The 21218-nt window shown below is 42.9% G+C and overlaps 1 protein-coding gene across 5 annotated transcripts in view; it reads left to right on the top strand.

Moving 5' to 3' along the window:
* LOC121289536 (serine/threonine-protein kinase 32C) overlaps nucleotides 1-20643 on the top strand; it is a 361206-nt gene extending 340563 nt beyond the window's left edge. For 2 of the 5 annotated variants that reach the window (XM_041209032.1, XM_041209033.1), the window contains exons 9-13: nucleotides 3526-3651; nucleotides 3858-3989; nucleotides 4450-4517; nucleotides 5555-5632; nucleotides 18976-20643. In XM_041209032.1, the coding sequence (XP_041064966.1) occupies nucleotides 3526-3651; nucleotides 3858-3989; nucleotides 4450-4517; nucleotides 5555-5632; nucleotides 18976-19114 (543 nt within the window). In that variant the 3' untranslated portion in view covers nucleotides 19115-20643. Of the gene's footprint in view, nucleotides 1-3525; nucleotides 3652-3857; nucleotides 3990-4449; nucleotides 4527-5554; nucleotides 5633-18975 lie in introns of those variants that run through there. The other 3 variants (XM_041209034.1, XM_041209036.1, XM_041209037.1) reach the window with 3 other exon arrangements.
* The last annotated feature ends 575 nt before the right edge of the window (nucleotides 20644-21218 follow it).

Genomic DNA, 21218 nt, shown 5'->3' with positions numbered 1-21218 from the left:
CAAACAAAGCAAGGGAATACTCAGTAAACAGGAAGTTATTGATAGGGTTTGAGGAAGTGAGAGACCTTGGAGTGCAAGTCCACAGATCGTTGAAGGTGGCATAGCAGGTGGACAAGGTGGCCAAGAAAGCTTATGGAATGCTTTCCTTTATTGGGCGAGGTATTGAATACAAAAGCAAGGATATAATGATGGAACCATATAAAATGCTGGTTAGGCCACAGCTGGAACTTTTTGTATAGTTCGGGTCATCACATTACAGGAAGGACATAATTGGACTAGAGAGAGTACAGAGAAGATTTACAAGAATGTTCCCAGGATCTGAAAATTGCAGCTATGAGGAGAGATCAGATAGGCTGGGATTGTTTTCCTTAGAACAGAGAATGCTAAGGGGTGACCTAATTGAGGTGCACAAAATTATGAGGAACCTAGACAGGGTAGACAGGAAAGACTTGTTTCCCCTACCTGTGGGGTCGATTACCAGGGGACATAGATTTAAGGTGATAGGTAGGAGGATTAGAGGGGACCTGAGGAAAATCTTTTTCACCGCAGAGGCTGGTGGACATCTGGAATTCATTACCTAAGTTGGTGGATGAGGCTGAAGTACTCAACTCATTTGGAAGATACCTGGCTCTGCATCTGAAGTGTTGTCACCTGCAAGGCTACAGACCAAGTGCTGTAAAGTGAGATTAAAATGAGCGGCTAGTTTCTTTTTTCTCTTCAGCCTGCAAAGACATGATGGGCTGAATGGCCTCGCTCTGCACCGTAGTTTTCCTATGGTTCTATGGACCCATGCCGAAGTCGTTAGAGGCAACAGGGCCAACCATTGCACAGGCTGTCTCCACCCCTGCTGTGGATGTCAGGGCAGCACCTGGAAGTCCAAGGTGTTCAAAAGTTAAGAAATTCTGATCACAGTTGGTTGCTCAGGTGAACACATTTTGTCACTTCAGAATCAGAAAATATATTCTCATTCCCTGAATAATGTGTAATGGTGTCTTTCAGCTTCGTTGACTCGTTTCGCGAGGACTCCCACTGCATCCCCCCACAACTAGCAGTTCAACTGCACACATCTGGCCCACGAGTGATTCTGGAGGGAGAAGTGTGTGTGGGGCAGGGCCTTTCTGAGACTTGTGCAAGCACTCTTCCACGCACGCAGATCCTTCCTCCATCACACTCACCTCAATGTCCTGAGCATTTTCAATGCTGCCTGCTGGGGATCACTTTCAGTTGTCCATCTGAGGTGACCTACACCTCCACCCACCCTCTGATCACACTCCCATACAGCACCTAATCTCACCCACCACAACTCCTGTTTCACTTTCAACTAAGCAAGCATGGTGTGTCAAACATTTTCCTTCAGGTCCTCCATCCTTTCCCCTCCCCCGTCACCCATTTCTTTCTTTCGGGGATGTCCAGGTGAATGTGCACGTTCCCTTCCCGAAAATCCCACCCCATCCACATTAATCTCCTCGACCTCTTCCTTCCCACCCCGAGGGTCTGTGTCTGCCTCCGAGTTCCCACCAACCACCATCGCCATTCCTTCTATCAATACCATCGCACCCTTACCCTCCCGCCCTATTGCCTCACTCTGCCCTCCTACCACGCCCACCCTCAGTTCACTCCCCAGGAGGCAGTCATAAGCTTAACAGATTCCCTCCCTTGCATGTTCACCTGGACATCCCTCCCTCCAGAATCTTCACCTTCTTGGAGCTCCTTCCCCTCTTGGAACTCTTCCCTCCCCACAGGCTCCTTCCTCCCCCTGGACTCCTTCCCCCACTTTGGACTCCTCCCCTCCGTTGGAATTCACCCCTCCCTCACTTAGTCCTTCCCACTTCTGACTTCTTCTTCCACCCTACTCCTTCCTCCACCCTTACTCGTTGACCCCTCTGGATTCCTTCCTCCACCACAGCTCCCCCGAACTTCTTCCTCCAGCCTTACCCCTTCCCCCTTCCTAACTTCTTCCCCCTCCAAACTCTTTCCCTTACACCTTCCTACTCCCTTACAAGTACCTCCCTAGTTGCCATCTTCTCCCAGTTACCTCCTGCTCCCCCATACTCCCATCCTCCTCCCAACCTCACCTCTGACACCTTCATTCCCCTTCCTTCCAACACCCCCGATGCACCTTCTCCTAGTCGAACCTAGAGCTTCTTCTCACACCCCCCCAATATACCCTCCTCTCCCAAACACAGCTGGACCTTCCTCTCTGCCCCCTCGGTGATCACCAGTTGTGAGCAGACCCACAACGGTATCTTTCCTTGAGCTGCTACGCGGAGGATCCATGCCCATGAGAATCCACCCAGCATGTGATGGGCACTCTGCAGGATCCCATTGCTTTCGGGCTGCAGCATCTTGTCCTCCTCAAATGTCCGCAATGTGAGCAAGGCCCTGGCGGTAAGTCCTGACTTCTGCACATCACACTTGTCAAGACGTGTTCTGCACCGGCCTGTTTTTCCAACGATGTGAGTGGATGGTCCACCTTGAGGGGAGGATTCTGCCGAGCTGGGCTTACACTGATATGCAGATGTGCTACAATGATGTCCCCAGAGTCCGACACCGGGAAACGCAGCCCGCCGTTAATGGGCAGAGCAGACATTTGCAAACTGGTTTCATGACATCATGAAACCAATTTTTGGCCTTCTCGCCCTATTGTCCACTCATACCACCAAACACACCTGACACCAGCCGCCACGTAAAATTCCACCCATGGCTTTCTAAATGTCCCACCACCTTCTTAATAATGGATTCTAACATTTTCCCAATGACAGGTTTTAGACTAGCTGGCCTCTAGTTTCCTGCTTCTGCTTTCCTCAATTCTTGAATTGTGGTAATGCATTGGAAGTTTTCCAATCCACTGCGACCTTTCCAGAATCTAGGGAATTTTGTGAGATTACAACCAATGCAATCATTTTCTCAACAGTCACTTTCTTTAAGACCCTGAGATACAGGCCATCAGTACCATCCCAGTTCTGTAATAATTACAAATGCAATTTACATCTCTATCACACTTCTCACGTAGAGAAAAACATTTCAGAACAAAAACTTATGGAACAGGAAAAAATGAGATGGAGGAGCAAAAGTTGGATGTTGATCAGATGCATTGTCAAGTGAAGAGTTTTAGGGCAGCTTTTGGAAAGAATTGCAGAGCACAGAGGCATAGTGACTGAAAGGATTGCTACAGGTGGTGTTCCAAAAAAGTGGGGAATGAGAACTGACCAATTTTTGGAGGGGCAGAGCGTATGTGAATGAACATTCCATCTGACACCACAGAGCTAAGGTGAGGCTGTAGAAAGACTTGGACATGAGGGAGAGCACCTTGTAATTGGTCTTTTACTGTGGAAACAGAAGGCAGGTGAGCATGTGCTTCTGACAGGAAAAAAACTGGGAGAAAGAGAAATAAAAGCCTCCCAGAGGCCTGGTCTAAGTGTGAATTAATGAAAAGAAAAATCTGGGATATAATATGCAATTGATAAATAAAGCTACAATATTTTTTTTAAATCCTAAGTTAACACTGCTTGCCTTTGTTTCCAGTTACTTACTGTCAAACCTGAGCATCGGCTCTCCAGCCTTTCAGGTATTCAGAACTGCTCTTACTTATCTGATGTCAGCTGGGATGCTGTCTACCAGAAGAAGATGGAACCTGGCTTTGTTCCAAACGTAAGCAAAGAAAATCACCTACCCTAGTGCGAGAACATTCTAAGTGCTAATAAAACCAAATAATTAAAATACATTCTGTAACCTGCCAATTCTCTAACATGAGAGACTACTGTTAAATAGGTAAAAAAAAAATGAATAACCTACATTTCCACAATCAGCTTGGGAAGCGACATTGTTTCAATCAGTAACAATTTATCATTTAACAGAAAGGTCGGCTGCACTGTGATCCTACGTTTGAACTAGAAGAAATGATCTTAGAGTCAAGGCCACTACACAAAAAGAAGAAAAGGCTGGCAAAGAACAAATCCAGAGATAACAGCAAGGATAGCTCTCAGTCAGTAAGTCTTCATTCATATGGTGGTATGCTCATGTAGCTCATCTATGCTGTGTCCTCCTTATGGCACAGATTAACTCAAAGTAAGATATATGTGTATCTGCAAATGCTACCTAAAGTATAGTTGCTTGTCCAAGAAAACACATTTTGTCTATTGGAATAAGGCTCTGAGGGGATGTTTTACAGGCTCCTGTCATCTGCTTCACAAAATGTGGAAGAAAAAGCTCATTCGTGCTTGCCATATTGACTATTGCAGCTGCATACTTTACCTATGGTTCTGTATCGTCAAAGGCCAGTTGCTATTACATGTAGATGTGTATTTGAGATTGAAGAAAGCAAATAATGAATGCAGAATTTAACAACATTAGCACCTGTAGCACAACCACTGCACACATTCAGCTAGAATTCTTTTGACTTTTGGAATTTGTAAATCCTGTTAATTGTTCTTTTTATTTCTCTGAAAGGATAATGAGTATCTTCAGGAGTGTTTAGAAGTAGTGAGACAAGAGTTTATGGTCTTCAACAGAGAAAAGTAAGTATGGTAAGAGCATTTTATCATTAATCTTAAAGCTACAGAGCAAATGAAGCTGAAGCACAGAAGATGGCAGTTCTCAGAACACAGAGCCGAACCTTCCCCAGAGCCCTCAACCCCTTCACCCACCCCAACACCCCCTCCAAGACTGCTCGTTCATTCAAGCAATCTTATTTAATACAAAAGCACAGCTTTTATTCTGTAATGTATTAAAGATTCATTTGAAGGAGACGGTTTTAGTTTAACACATTTGCAAGGACAAACAAAATGGAATTCCTCCCATGATGAAGAAAGGTGGATTTAATCAGCAGAAACAGTGGTGAACCTGCTGCCACATAAAAGTCAGTACTTTACTTTATGTCTGATGATGTTTCTGTGAAGCGCCTTGGGACATTTACCACATTAAAGGTGCTACATAAATACAAGTTGTTGTTATGTCTACCAAATTATATATGCCAAATTAACGGACCTCCTACATTGGAACAGCCGCTTTACTTGGCTGCAGCCAGATTTCATTTGGCACTTGTGAAGGGTAAGCATTTTGTTTTGCATGGTTTCTACTTTTACTTTTACTTTGTATCACAGTCTAGTTCTGAGGAGAACAGAATTCTAGGTTGTATTCATAGTGAGAAGCACGTAGGGTAAACTAGGTTTTTTGATAGAAGGCAAACCAGCCCCTACTAACTCTCATTAATAGACGCAAAGGGACTAATTAAATGTCACTAATGCTCACAAAAGGAATACGATGAGCAACTGTATTTAAGATATTTTATCACTACTGGCAGGTGAAAACCAGGTCATCAGTGGTTTTAGCACTGTCCTTGGTCACCACCATTAGGAATACTAGGTTATCAACATTGTAGCCTATTCTTATCAACATGTGAAGCCCATTTGACTTTTTACTCATAAGGGGATTGAAACATGCTACAGGTTGCTCAATCAAATCAACTCCAACTGCTTTTGTTATATTAAACTAGCAGCAATATTCTTTGTGCATCTTCAAATTTATTTCACTGTAAATATTTTTAAATGCCTAGGGAGAAAAATCAGTGCAAAGTTTTACCAAGATCAAAACCAACAGTTTGGACTGGCAGCTGTCTTCCTTTTAGAAAATGGTAATGACACTGGTTTAATCTTTGGAAAGACACAAAAGGTCTTTATGTTTGTCAGTCGTTGCTATTGCTGATTTAGTCCTGCAAAACTCTGAAAAAACTGAACAAAATGACCTTGTTGCACAATCCAGAAGGAAGGTATTGCCCAAGAACATGTAAGGTAACCATGGATAAGCAATGGGAATTGTGAGAAGGGCTGTAATTTGTCATAGCACAGTTTTTGAGGAATCATGGTTTAGTTATGATGAAGCATCAAAAGACAAAGATATCATTGTAAAAATTAAGAAAACAACAAATTTTTCAACATCAAAACCAAATTTATTTCTCTATATTTTTTGATACAAACACAACATCAATTTATAGCACTGGTGGGTATTCCATTGGATGTGGGTGTTCCTTCCTTCTTGGGTTGTTTCAGGTACTGATTGCTATGTTGGGGTCTTGTAGATGGAGTTGTCAAAGATCCCCCTCCTGTCAGGGGAGGGCCCCATCTGAAGACCATCATTTGACAGGCTGCTGGCCGACCTTTATTTCATTAGGCCTGTATGAACCTTGGGTGAATGTGGGTGGGATGGATAAGCTGCTATTATAAACATACAGCAGTTGTATCAGTTTGCCAGTTTTAAGGTGGAGGATGACTGTAGGCTGTGGAAGGTGAAGGCTCACAATACATTGTCCCCCCATAGGTGCCAGTATGATTTGCTGCCTGGCCGACCTGAAGTAACCACATTCTGTTGCATGTGTGAGCTGCATTAATACTATCATGGATTTATATTTGAAAGAAATTGCTTGGGGTGCATTTATAAATTATATCCATTCAAATTTCTCTGTTCAATCCATTGACCCACCGCTCAATGCATATAATTATAAAATTTTAGCTGACATTACATGAGAAATCAGCAAACAAAACTCTGTTTACATGTCAGCTGAATTTTTTTTAGCAGGTGAAATTTTATGGATCAAACAGTTCAACATCGTAATTTTCAATTGTCTCTTTTCTTGACCTCAGATGTCCCTCAAGAATGTCACTGCAAATCTGAATCCATGGTTGGTGTACCTCTCACACAAATGAATGTGTCTATTTCAGAACTGAAGGAAGTAAGGTGGAGCCAGAGGAACACCTTGATAAATATACAGCCTTAGTCATTAGCCTGAAATGAACTGCAGATATTGTTTTGCTTCATTTTCCAAATATTCCAATTTACAAATTGCTTCCTGGAGTCCTAAATAATCTATGTTTCAGGGACTAATCAATGAAGCAAATATGCTGAGATGACATAAGCCAAAGAGATCATTTGCTTTTTAATCATTAGTGTCAAAGTTACAGACTTACTGTTGCTTTTGTCCATTAACTGCCTTGCCCTTTTCCAACACTTTGTACCAAAACATTTTCTAAATTGTAACAAGTATAATGTAGACATTCAAGAAAAGAAATCTGGCAAAAAAATTAGACTAAGAACAAACTGATCAAGCTAATGCTAATGCTGAAAGTAGCGGCAGTCCAAGGATGCCACTTCTATTTTCTATGTCTCCATAGCTGGGCAGATTTTGGTTTTGCCAAATTTTTACCCTCTACTGCTGGATAAATTTGATGTCAACAAGAAGCAGCTAACATGAATTTCTCTAATACCATCAACACAATATTAACACTAGGGTTCATGTGAAATTCTTGTGTATGTACAATTTGTCTAAAGTTATAGGGAGTTACATGGTTAGTCCCTGAAAAAACAGGGGCTCACGATACACAATTACTCTGTGACCATTCAATGTGATGCTGCCATGCTTATGCTCATAACCATGATTGTAGCATGTAGCCAGCACTAACCACACTGTTGAGTGACTGCATGCCTCTGCAGTGACCCAAAATTGTGAGAGTCTAACAATAGTTAAAGCTAAACTGCACCTACACCTCTTAAGGGGAAGATACGCTGTGGCTGCGGCAGGTAGTGTAAGTCCTTGTATAAGTCCCTCTGGTGTGGAAAAAGACTGAATAATAGCACAACATGAGAGAGCATGTGGCTCCAAGGTTCCCAGATGGTGTGCTGGAGGCCTTAGTGAAGAAGGTGCAGAGGAGGAGAAAAGTTCTGTATCCACAGGGCACAAGGAGGCCCTCCAGGCAAATGCTCAGGACAGTGGAACCAGATAGCCAAGAGTCAGTGCCAAGAGTCAAGTCCCGAGGGCCTAAATGCAGTGCTGAAGAAAGTTCAATGTCTTCATACAAGTGGTCAATGTCAGTAACTTCATCTTCAAATGCCGTATCTGACCAACTGAACTACCAGTTTCACACACTGCTCAATGCACCACACCTCCATCACTCACCTACCAACAATTTCTATCAATCAGGACTCTTACCTAACATTCATTTCTTCATCTCACCCTCATACATTTAGCGCTGCTATAAGCCTCCCATCCATATCACATAGCCTGCACACACGGCCAGCTATTCACTCATGGAATGGAGAGATGGTGATGTAGTGGTAATGTCATTGAACTAGTAATCCAAAGGCCAAGGCTAATGCCCTGCTGGGTCATACATGGGTTCAAATTCCACTGTGGCAGCTGGGGGAATTTAGATTCAACTAACAGATCTTGAAAATAAAGCTACACTCAGAAATGTTGACAATGAAACTATCATCAATTTTTGTGAGAACTCATCTGGTTCACTAATATCCTTTGGGGAAGACTGAAAGACTTTAGGGAAGGAAACCTGTTGTCCTAGCCTGGTCTGGCCTACATGTGAGTCCAGACCCACAGCAATGTGGTTGACTCTTAACTACCCTCTGAAATAGCCTAGCAAGCCACATATTTCAAGTGTGAATAGGGATGGGCAACATCTACATGTCCTAACCTCAATGGGAGAGACAGTGCTTGCTGTCATTAGATAAGTCATTGCTAATGACATGGCCAATGGCAGGGCTGAAACCATTGAAGATAACAGTATCCTCCTACCAAAACCATCTCCTCATTACATTTCCCCTCATTGTGTATTCTCATCTAATTTACAAGCTATAGATGGTGTAAGCTTGCACCTTCTAATTTCCCTCATCCTCTCAGCATATCCTACCCTTGTGCCTTTTTCCTTTCAGATACCCAAGAGGTGCAACTTAGGTAGTGGTGAGAGAGCAACAGGTAGAAGAGGAAGAAGACAATAATGAAGAAGAACTAGTTCAGAAACAACAATGTGCACAATTTAGGGACAGTATGGTGGTGAGATCCACATCTTGTAAGACATCAGGCACAAGTGGCCTACAACCAGGGCAAGGGACAAGAGAAATGGAGGTGGCACCTGAATTTTGCAGAGGACTCAGTCGGGTGGGCTACAGAAGGAAGCCGATGGATATGCACGGTGAAATGATTGTTGCATTGGCAGGTCTTCCAGAAAGCATGCAATCAGTGTCAATAAACATTGAAGAGTCTGACACCAACTTGACAGAGGGATTTGTGCAGAGCTTAGAGTCCATCTGTTCCAGCGGATGGACATTCCACCACACATTCCAGTGGTGGAAGTGGTGACCAAATCCATGAACATATTTGTGGACCGAGCTCACAAAAGCAGTATCAGATGGCTGATCACTCAGCTTCCATTATGCACAAGCAGAAGCCATCCAGCATCTGGATGCTGTTGCAAAAGTTTAGACTTCTGCCATGTAAAGTCAGCCTGCTCTCTGCAGTGTTTAAAGAGGCTTACAGGCTCTTGCAGCAATCCTCCAACAGAATACTGGGATTGCTGAAATGTTGCCCTGGAGTAGCAATAGCTCCATGGAGAACAAACCTGCTGTCCTCTCTTGGGATGTCAGCATTCATCCTGCCACCACTGTCACTCTGTCAGTGCAGTCAGCCCATTCTGCTGGTGCCCATGATGAGATGGTACAGTCTAAAGAGGTACCTCTGGGCCTACAGATGCTCGAGGGTGCCCAGCAAGACCAGTCTTTCCCTGACTGAAAGTCAAAAACAGTCCACCAGCCGTACTGCAGATACTGGGGTAGCTTTGCATTAGAGCATTAGGACAGGCAAAGGCATATGGGAAACAGGGACTAGGGTGGTTAGGTGACGTATGCAGGATGACATGATTTGATTTATCAGTTTGGCTTGGAATGGTTATTTTGTGTTGGCTTTTACTTTTGTATCATGGCCAATTAGAAATTATGATGGTCAGTATCGGGGACAGTAAGGTTTGGAACTGTTGGTGAATGGGGAATTAGGGTTCATTGGTATTGCAGTCAGATAAGTTGTTCTCGGACAGCCTGGCTAGAAAGGGGCTGTCTGAGTTGCCTCCCCTCTTCCTCTCCCTCCTGCTCCTCCTTCTCCAGAACTACGTGCAATATACTGATGGTAAGGGCTGTTCCCTCATGATGACATGATTGTGGAGCATGAACATTGACACCCCTCTGCCGAGTACTGCAGGGCTCCTTCAGAGTAGTCAAGGCAGCAGAAACATTATTTCAGCATGTCAATTATCTGCTCCATCATGTTTTATGTAGTAGCACAGCTTTTATTATATGCTGCACACATGTGCCTGGGTCACCTACCAGAGTCATGAATAACGTAGTGAGTATCTATACTATTCCACCCAGTACCATGCATTGGTTTGTTGCGGTGTCTCAAATGCAGGTTGCACAGGGGGTTGCCACAGAACAAAAGCACAATGATATTTCCAGGATATCAGGATATTGGGAATTGACCTGCATGATTCTCTGCATGTGGTTGCCACCACCTGGATGTTTAGAGGGTTGAACCTCTTTCAATTGTGGTACATCACAGAAATGAGGCATGGCACCCGCAAAGTGATATGTGTGCTGTCAGTGGCACCCGCCAGCATAGGGAAACCTGCAATCCTTACTCTGCTTACTTCTCTCTGGGAAGAGTGAATGAAATGTTGTCAGCTGTCAATGAATAGAGAGCATCAGTAACTTCCCCTATGCAACATTGGCCGGCAAAATGCAAGATGTTGCAATTATCTCGAGCTCCAGCATAGAAGGAGATCCACACATAATAGCTCATTGCCGTGTTCACCTTCACAGCCACTGGCAATGTGGTCCTGCTCCTACACTGTGGTTGCATTTGTGGCTGCAGCAGGTGGTAGATTTCAGTGAGGCATAGATGATTTACACATTGTCCCTCACTGAGGTTTATGTAGGGCAATTGTTCTCTTAGCACCCTTGATGGACATGGCTTCCTTCTGAGAACCCCTCTACTGCTCCTCTTCCTCCTCCCTCTTCTAGCATCTTGTCCTGTTCTGTGCGACCTCTGCTCATTCTCTAAGCCATGCCGCTGGGGAATACACCTATATCTGGAGTAACTTTTTGTGCAGAAGCCTTGCTATCACAGCAAAGGCAACTGCCTCAACAGTCCTGAAAATTTTAGCAACTTCACATAACTCTAGAAAGCACCAAACACTTGTACCATTGTAGCAGGAGCCAAAATAAGTTAATCTGCAACTAATTAATCAGCAACTAAATAGTGCTGTTGGGAGGGTTCTTCATGCTGCTTAGCACATCTTCAGCTGTGTAAGTTTAAGAGAGGGTGGGTTGAGTTCTGACACAGCAGCGCTGGTGTCAAATCCACATTACACTGATTAATCTCATGATCTACCTACTCTGCATGCTTCTGGCAGACACTCAATGCATGTGCATTAATGCCCTCCCCAATTTGGTAGTTGGTGCAAATTGCACCATAAATTACCATGCATGCTGCGGATTCCATTAGAGATCTCTAGGAACACTCGTAGCACCTATTATCCAAATTTTGTGCCAATAGTCTTAAACTTTCCAGTCCATCCATGAACCTTCTCCAGTGTCACAGGAAGGTTTGTACAGGCTAAAAATGCGGAAACCTTTTGCTGGTCAGTGCAGTTTGGCTGGGAGGAGTCTGATGACAAACACAGCCAGTGTTAGCTATTTACTTCTGCTGGCGATAAAGCTCTTTGGGGGCAGGAAGCAAGATACCAGCTCTCAGTGTTTCTTTGCCATCAGCACTGTAAGTGCAGGATTACTTACTACCAATTGTTGCCCATGAGCATTTGCTGATGGAGGCAACTCTCTAATCTGCAGGAGTTTTCATCTCCTGCATTTTTACCACTGTCTGAATTGTGGAACCGGCTCCATGGAGAAATATTGTACATGAAAGTATACAATATTTGAAAAATAGTTGTAAAGTACCTGAGATTTATTGAGGATTATATTTCTATTATTCATAATACCCACTCAGATCTGCATTATTTTCTCCTTTAATCTCAAACTTAATTTTAATCCAATCTTAAAGCTGCAGTACTCTTTGAAATGTTTATTTAAAATATTAATTTTAGCATCCTTTCCAAAATAACCATGATGTGAAAAATGAGCCTCCAATTTCCTTTAGTTGGGCATATATATTAATGTAAAGTTTACTCTATTTGCTTACTTTTAAACCTATTAGTTCACTCTGTGATTGGAATTACAGGTGCTGGTCTAAATTGTGCAACCCTGCTACTCATGGCAACGTCTGACAGGGTCTACATTAAAACTAACTTGCTCTTATTTAATTTTGGGATCTGTAGTCCTGATAAAAGCATAACCTAAATGAATAATCCTCCCCCACAGTTCAGAAATTGCTAATATTATTTTCTCAACATCCCTTTGTGAAAACCCAGAGAGTAAAAGAAAATTAATTAAAGAGAAGAAAGGAGATGTAATTTGCAAAAGCACCATTGCAGTCCAGCATAGGATTTTTCCGATTTATGCTTGTGTAACCCACACAAAACAACAAAATGTCAGGATTTACTTTGATCTTTTGGTTTTAATTATCAATGAAGTAAAAAGTGGAAAGCAGTGGTTTGGGGTGGGTAGTTAAAACAAAGTTCTACAGAACTGTAATACCTTGGATGCCTCTTATGGTTCACTCTCAGCTTTAAGTTTACAATAACCAATTGGTGTTACGTCACTTGTGTACCCAGTTTTCCCCATATTTATTACAAACAAGCTCAATTGACATCACTAAAAAGTATTATCTGATCATTATCTCATTGTTGTTTTTAGGCAAAATTCCTTACGTTACAATAATGATAACGCTTCAAAAATGCTTCATTGGGTATAAAGTGATTAGGGAAGATCTGATGTTGTGAAAGGTGTTTTAAAAATACAAGACTTTTTTCTTTCACTACTCAGACTTTTATCCGCAAGTAACTATAGCAGACTGGACTATTGATCATCTGGCATGCTTTTTAGATTTGAATTATTTGGTACTCTGGGTGTTCGTGATGACCTTTTAGATGATGTATTGAGGATATTGTAATGGTTTTGGCTAGGGAGAGGATAACTACACATTGATCAAATTGTTCTCCAGTCGCTAGATAGGCATTCTTTAGATTGGAAAGCACTGGTGCTATAATAATTAAGAAGTAGTAATAATTATTCATGCAACAGCAGAAGCCACCATGAGAATTCCACCACTAAACTGTAATAATGCTTGCATTTATAGAATGCCTTTCACATCAAAATGCCTCAAGTATTACATACAATGAAACACTTCTTGAAGTATATTGCCGAGATCTGAAATTTTCAGCCTTGATGCATTGTGCACTCTATAAAGGGAATAAACACTAAACAAATATTGGTAAAGTCACAAAAACTAGCATGTTGGTGGGTTGCCATGATATTACATATTCACATATTTGATAAGCAAATTATTAAATTTCATAACATCAGATTCATTACATTATAATTTTTTCAGGCAATGTAAAAATGTTGATCCGACAACCGCAATACCTTAACTCTTTGTTGGTCAAATACAAAGCATAAAAACAATTTGTAGTTTGTTTGCTTAAGTATATAGTCGATTATGGGCACAAGAACTGAATTGTAAGGTCTCTGAAGAATCATTTAGAAGGAAAAGGGTCATGATTAGCTGGGTCAACTCTGTAAATAAGCATAGAAAGCTCTGGCCAGAGAAGTAACAATCAAAGCACATCCACAGAAAACAAGTGGAACAAACAGTAATTTATGGTTAAAAACAAAAAACTACAGATGCTGGAAATCCAAAACAAAAACAGAATTACCTGGAAAAACTCAGCAGGTCTGGCAGCATCGGCAGAGAAGAAAAGAGTTGATGTTTCGAGTCCTCATGACCCTTCGACAGAACTAAGTAGAAATAGGAAAGGGGTGAAATATAAGCTGGTTTAAGGTGTGTGTGTGTGGGGGTGGGGGTGGGTTGGGTGGGGGAGAAAAGTGGAGGGGGATGTGGTTGTAGGGACAAGCAAGCAGTGATAGAAGCAGATCATCAAAAGATGTCACAGACAACAGAACAAAAGAACACATAGGTGTTGAAGTTGGTGATATATATCTAAACGAATGTGCTAATTAAGAATGGATGGTAGGGCACGCAAGGAATAGCTCTAGTGGGGGTGGGGGGAGCATAAAAGATTTAAAAATATTTAAAAATAATGGAAATAGGTGGGAAAAAGAAAAATCTATATAATTTATTGGAAAAAAACAAAAGGAAGGGGGAAGAAACGGAAAGGGGTGGGGATGGAGGAGGGAGTTCAGGACCTAAAGTTGTTGAATTCAGTATTCAGCCCAGAAGGCTGTAAAGTGCCTAGTCGGAAAATGAAGTGTTGTTCCTCCAGTTTGAATTGGTTTTCACTGGAACAATGCAGCAAGCCAAGGACAGACATGTGGGCAAGAGAGCAGGGTGGAGTGTTGAAATGGCAAGCGACAGGGAGGTTTGGGTCATTCTTGCGGACAGACCGCAGGTGTTCTGCAAAGCGGTCGCCCAGTTTACGTTTGGTCTCTCCAATGTAGAGGAGACCGCATTGGGAGCAACGAATGCAGTAGACTAAGTTGGGGGAAATGCAAGTGAAATGTTGCTTCACTTGAAAGGAGTGTTTGGGCCCTTGGACGGTGAGGAGAGAGGAAGTGAAGGGGCAGTTGTTACATCTTTTGAGTGGGCATGGGGTGGTGCCATAGGTGGGTGTTGAGGAGTAGGGGGTGATGGAGGAGTGGACCAGGGTGTCCCGGAGGGAATGATCCCTATGGAATGTCGACAGGTGGGGTGAAGGGAAGATGTGTTTGGTAGTGGCATCATGCTGGAGTTGGAGGAAATGGCGGAGGATGATCCTTTGAATGCAGAGGCTGGTGGGGTGATAAGTGAGGACAAGGGGGACCCTATCATGTTTCTGGGAGGGAGGAGAAGGCATGAGGGCGGATGCGCGGGAGATGGGCCGGACACGGTTGAGGGCCCTGTCAACGACCGTGGGTGGAAAACCTCGGTTAAGGAAGAAGGAGGACTTGTCAAAGGAACTGTTTTTGAAGGTAGCATCATGGGAACAGATGCGACGGAGGCGAAGGAACTGAGTGAATGGGATGGAGTCCTTACAGGAAGCGGGGTGTGAGGAGCTGCAGTCAAGGTAGCTGTGGGAGTCGGTAGGCTTGTAATGGATATTGGTGGACAGTCTATTACCAGAGATTGAGACAGAGAGGTCAAGGAAGGGAAGGGAATTGTCAGAGATGGACCACATGAAAATGATGGAGGTGTGGAGATTGTAAGCAAAATTAATAATTTTTTTCAAGTCCCGACGAGAGCACGAAGCAGCACCAAAGTAATCATCGATGTACCGGAGAAAGAGTTGTGGAAGGGGGCCGGAGTAGGACTGGAACAAGGAATGTTCCACATACCCCATAAAGAGACAGGCATAGCTGGGGCCCATGCGGGTACCCATAGCCACACCTTTTATTTGGAGGAAGTGAGAGGAGTTGAAGGAGAAATTGTTCAGTGTGAGAACAAGTTCAGCCAGACGGAGGAGAATAGTGATGGATGGGGATTGTTCGGGCCTCTGTTCGAGGAGGAAGCTAAGGGCCCTCAGACCACCCTGGTGGGGGATGGAGGTGTAGAGGGATTGGACGTCCATGGTGAAGAGGAAGCGGTTGGGGCCAGGGAACTGGAAATTGTTGATGTGACGTAAGGTATCAGAGGAATCACGGATGTAGGTGGGAAGGGACTGGACAAGGGCAGAGAGAAGAGAGTCAAGATAACGAGAAATGAGTTCTGTGGGGCAGTAGCAAGCTGACATGATCAGTCTACCAGGACAGTTCTGTTTGTGGATTTTGGGTAGGAGGTAGAAGCGGGCCGTCCAAGGTTGGGCGACCATCAGGTTGGAAGCTGTGGGAGGAAGATCCCCAGAGGAGATCAGGTCAGTGAGTCCTGGAAACAATGGCTTGATGTTCAGTGGTGGGGTCATAGTCCAGGGAGAGGTAGGTGGAAGTGTCTGCGAGTTGACGCTCAGCCTCCGCGAGGTAGAGGTCAGTGCGCCAGACAACAACAGCACCACCCTTGTCAGCGGGTTTGATGACAACGTTGAGGTTGGACCTGAGAGAATGGAGTGCAGTAAGTTCAGAGAGAGAGAGATTAGAATGGGTGAGAGGAGCGGAGAAATTGAGACGACTAATGTCGCGCCGACAGTTCTCAATGAAAAGATCAAGAGAAGGTAACGTCTTCATCTCCGGGCTCAATTCTTTGGGCAGGAGTCCTCTCCTCGTTCAACGGATCCTTTCACCCACCTCCAATATTCTCCCTCCACCTGGACCCCTCCCTCTGGATTCTTACCTTCTCTTGATTTTTTCATTGAGAATTGTCGATGCGACATTAGTCGTCTCAATATCGCTGCTCCTCTCACCCATTCTAATCTCTCTCTCTCTGAACTTACTGCACTCCATTCTCTCAGATCCAACCCTGACATCGTCATCAAACCTGCTGACAAGGGTAGTGCTGTTGCTGTCTGGCGCACTGACCTCTACCTCGCGGAGGCTGAGCGTCAACTCGCAGACACTTGCTCCTACCTCTCCCTGGACCATGACCCCACCACTGAACATCAAGCCATTGTTTCCAGGACTGTCACTTACCTCATCTCCTCTGGGGATCTTCCTCCCACAGCTTCCAGCCTGATAGTTGCCCAACCTCGGACGGCCCGCTTCTACCTCCTACCCAAAATCCACAAACAGAACTGTCCCGGTAGACCGATCATGTCAGCTTGCTCTTGCCCCACAGAACTTATTTCTCGTTATCTTGACTCCCTTCTCTCTCCCCTTGTCCAGTCCCTTCCCACCTACATCCGTGATTCCTCTGATACCTTACGTCACATCAACAATTTCCAGTTCCCTGGCCCCAACCGCTTCCTCTTCACCATGGACGTCCAATCCCTCTACACCTCCATCCCCCACCAGGATGGTCTGAGGGCCCTTAGCTTCTTCCTCGAACAGAGGCCCGAACAATCCTCATCCACCAATACTGTCCTCCGTCTGGCTGAACTTGTTCTCACACTGAACAATTTCTCCTTCAACTCCTCTCACTTCCTCCAAATAAAAGGTGTGGCTGTGGGTACCCGCATGGGCCCCAGCTATGCCTGTCTCTTTATGGGGTATGTGGAACATTCCAAGTTCCAGTCCTACTCCAGCCCCCTTTCACAACTCTTTCTCCGGTACATCGATGATTACTTTGGTGCTGCTTCGTGCTCTCGTCGGGACTTGAAAAAATTTATTAATTTTGCTTCCAATCTCCACCCCTCCATCATTTTCACGTGGTCCATCTCTGACACTTCCCTTCCCTTCCTTGACCTCACTGTCTCAATCTCTGGTGATAGACTGTCCACCAATAACCATTACAAGCCTACCGACTCCCACAGCTACCTTGACTACAGCTCCTCACACCTCGCTTCCTGTAAGGATTCCATCCCATTCTCTCAGTTCCTTCGCCTCCGTCGCATCTGTTCCCATGATGCTACCTTCGAAAACAATTCCTCTGACATGTCCTCCTTCTTCCTTAACCGAGGTTTTCCACCCATGGTCGTTGATAGGGCCCTCAATCGTGTCCGGCCCATCTCCCGCGCATCCGCCCTCACGCCTTCTCCTCCCTCCCAGAAACATGATAGGTTCCCCCTTGTCCTCACTTATCACCCCACCAGCCTCCGCATTCAAAGGATCATCCTCCGCCATTTCTGCCAACTCCAGCATGATGCCACTGCCAAACACATCTTCCCTTCACCCCACCTGTCGGCATTCCATAGGGATCGTTCCCTCCGGGACACCCTGGTCCAGTCCTCCATCACCCCCTACTCCTCAACACCCACCTATGGCACCACCCCATGCCCACGCAAAAGATGTAACACCTGCCCCTTCACTTCCTCTCTCCTCACCGTCCAAGGGCCCAAACACTCCTTTCAAGTGAAGCAACATTTCACTTGCATTTCCCCCAACTTAGTCTACTGCATTCGTTGCTCCCAATGCGGTTTCCTCTACATTGGAGAGACCAAACGTAAACTGTACGACCGCTTTGCAGAACACCTGCGGTCTGTCCGCAAGAATGACCCAAACCTCCCTGTCGCTTGCCATTTCAACACTCCACCCTGCTCTCTTGCCCACATGTCTGTCCTTGGCTTGCTGCATTGTTCCAGTGAAGACCAACGCAAACTGGAGGAACAACACCTCATCTTCCGACTAGGCACTTTACAGCCTTCCGGACTGAATAATGAATTCAACAACTTTAGGTCCTGAACTCCCTCTTCCTTCCCCACCCCCTTTCTGTTTCTTCCCCCTTCCTTTTGTTTTTTTCCAATAAATTATATAGATTTTTCTTTTTCCCACCTATTTCCATTATTTTAAAATATTTTTAAATCTTTTATGCTCCCCCTACCATCCATTCTTAATTAGCACATTCATTTAGATATATATCACCAACTTCAACACCTATGTGTTCTTTTGTTCTGTTGTCTGTGACATCTTTTGATGATCTGCTTCTATCACTGCTTGCTTGTGCCTACAACCACACCCCCCCTCCACTTCTCTCCCCCTACCCAAACCACCCCCCCTCACTCCCCCCACACACACACACACCTTAAACCAGCTTATATTTCATCCCTTTCCTATTTCTACTTAGTTCTGTCGAAGGGTCATGAGGACTCGAAACGTCAACTGTTTTCTTCTCCGCTGATGCTGCCAGACCTGCTGAGTTTTTCCAGGTAATTCTGTTTTTGTTTTAGTAATTTATGGTAAGAGTGATTACAACAGCAGAGTTTAATTTATCTTTGGCTTTAATCTCTTTGGAAAAAAACAGCTGTATAAATTCAACTGAGCAAAGCCAAATCATTTATCAGCCTCCTCACTTTAATTTATTGGTGGACTTGACTGGTGTATTTATGTATATGTGTAAAATGAATGAATTGGATCATTACAATGTTAATGGATTTAAGGCTATCTGATTAAGATCATATTTATACCTCAGGTCTGGATTTTTACCATTCCCACATGTTGTCAAAAGCATGTGGTGCAGGTTTACAATTGTAACATTTTCTGTTATTTCCTGCATTTTAAAACTGTACATAGGTTGAAAAAGAGGTCAGAGGAACCAACTGCATCTGTATCAATGGTTGAAGCAAAGGCAGAAGCAGTTGCTGAAGATGAAGGTGAAAGTGGAAACCTGCACATGTGTAGTTCAGTGTGTTCTTCAACAAGCAGCAGCTAGGACTAAAAGGTCAGACTGCTCTTTCCATCTGTCTTAATGTTTCTCAGGCTGCTTCACTGGGCTAATAAGCTTAACAAAGCTTGCAACAGTGTTTGGAAAAGAAAATCATCCATTGAACAATCCCTGGATATCCAGTGAACTACAACAGAACAGCATTGCTCAGTGAATTTATTTCATATATTTTTTAAAAAGCACTGGAAAAAAGACAGGTTGATTCTCTTAAGAACTGAAAGGTAGATATTCTCTATGCAACCATATAATGGCACATTATGTCATCAATTTAATAGGATGTTGAATGTTTAAAACAAGTTAAATCTGTATTTTTCATTTAATTTTTTGTGCTGTGTTCGTGTCTTGCTAATGGTATGTGAAAATCTTTACATGCAATGGTCCTTCCTAATAAAATATCATAATCTTCATACAAATTTGACATAAAAGCTGATTAATAATTTACAATAATTTTATTAGAACAGAAGAAAATTATGAAGTACTGTTGGACTACGTTATCATACAATAGAAATAATTAAATAATGATTTCTATAGCTTCAGAATCTTTCATACAGGGTGGGAGGGGAACAGAGTAGTGGAAGATTTTATGTGTACATAGTGACAGCATTGTTGTGTATCCACAGTTTTATGTGGCAAGCTTTGATAGGAAAACGTATTATTGAACCAAATTTTCATACAAAAGCTTACACTATTTCCAAAAATATTTCAAATGTGCAGGCACAACCTATGGGCAAGGAGGCCAAAGCTTTTATAGCACTGACATTTTCATTTATAACATGAAATTAGCTATATTTCATCAGCATATAACTAAATGGCTTGAAATGGTATTAATATTCGATCTGTCACATCCAGTGTATACTATCGCTTTGAATGACATATGCTGTGATCAGCTACAAAATATATTAGCAAAGTAGGAAAGTTATAACAATACGCATAACAGATATTTGGTATCAGCTGCTTTTATAGTAGGCTATTATAATTGATAAAAGAGAATCTTAAGGAGGTTTGATGAGACAAATAGAAATTTCAATCAGTGACGTTCACTGAGCACTTTTAATGCACAGGTACTACATTTTTGTGTGCATTGGTTTTATGTTAACTCATTTAAGTTAAACAGGTCAGCACGTTGTGTAAAAGAAGAAGCACACACAGGAATGTAGCACAAGAATGCTACGAACTTTGCTGATGGGATTTCTACCTTTGAATGTCAGCAGTTACACAGCTCAATTTACTTGAAGATACCTGTCAGAAATAATGACAAATGGTAAATTATATTTTAAAAACCTACTGTATGTATTCAAATGTTATTTATGTATTTTTGTTGCATGAATAATACATTGGTTTTGGACTGAATCCTGATCTTTGAAAATATGTGCAATGAAAAGCAAACTTTTCAAGAAAAGGTTGTATCTCTGTAGTACTGAGATGTTGAATTTTTAATATTTAAAGACATGGAGCATGATCGAGTTTCTTGCTGTATTGGAAAAAAAACTTGGAAATAAATTTGTTCTTGTACATAACAGCAATTGGGCTTTTCCTGTTTATTTTACAAAATCCCTTTCAAGAAGCAAGAATTTAATGGGTAGCTGAACTTTATAGAGAATGCTGAATCTTCTGAATCTTAGGCAATGGAAACTACCCAAGATTACTTTAGAAAACTTAAAACTATATTTTCCCATCAATTTATCTCTGTGAAATTGCTGCGTTTAAGATTAATACAAATAGATTCTTTTTTTCCAATAATCATTGTGTGTGTGTGTGTGTGTGTCTGATGTATGTATAAAAATACAATTTTAAAATACTTCAATTTTCTTAAATAGTCTTGTTTTCCTGTCTAACTAAAGGTTCTCACCAAAGCCAGTTTTTCTACCCATACTAGTAATGGTAATTCCTACTCTTCACTTTAAATATTCCTGTGAATGTTTACTTTTTTTTTGTAACTTAGATACTCATACCGCACTATAGTTTACCTGAAAACAGTGCCAATTAATGCAAACTGGGCTTTCTCCCAACAACTTTTCACATGTTCACAGCAAAATAAATTACTATATACATGTTGTGAATGGGTTAATGTGTCAAGGCATTTGCAATTACA

Source organism: Carcharodon carcharias, chromosome 17 (assembly GCF_017639515.1).
Source record: "Carcharodon carcharias isolate sCarCar2 chromosome 17, sCarCar2.pri, whole genome shotgun sequence".
NCBI classification, from domain to species: domain Eukaryota; kingdom Metazoa; phylum Chordata; class Chondrichthyes; order Lamniformes; family Lamnidae; genus Carcharodon; species Carcharodon carcharias.
The sequence above is the reverse complement of the archived record's forward strand: the minus strand, read 5'-3'. Positions and strand labels throughout refer to the sequence as shown.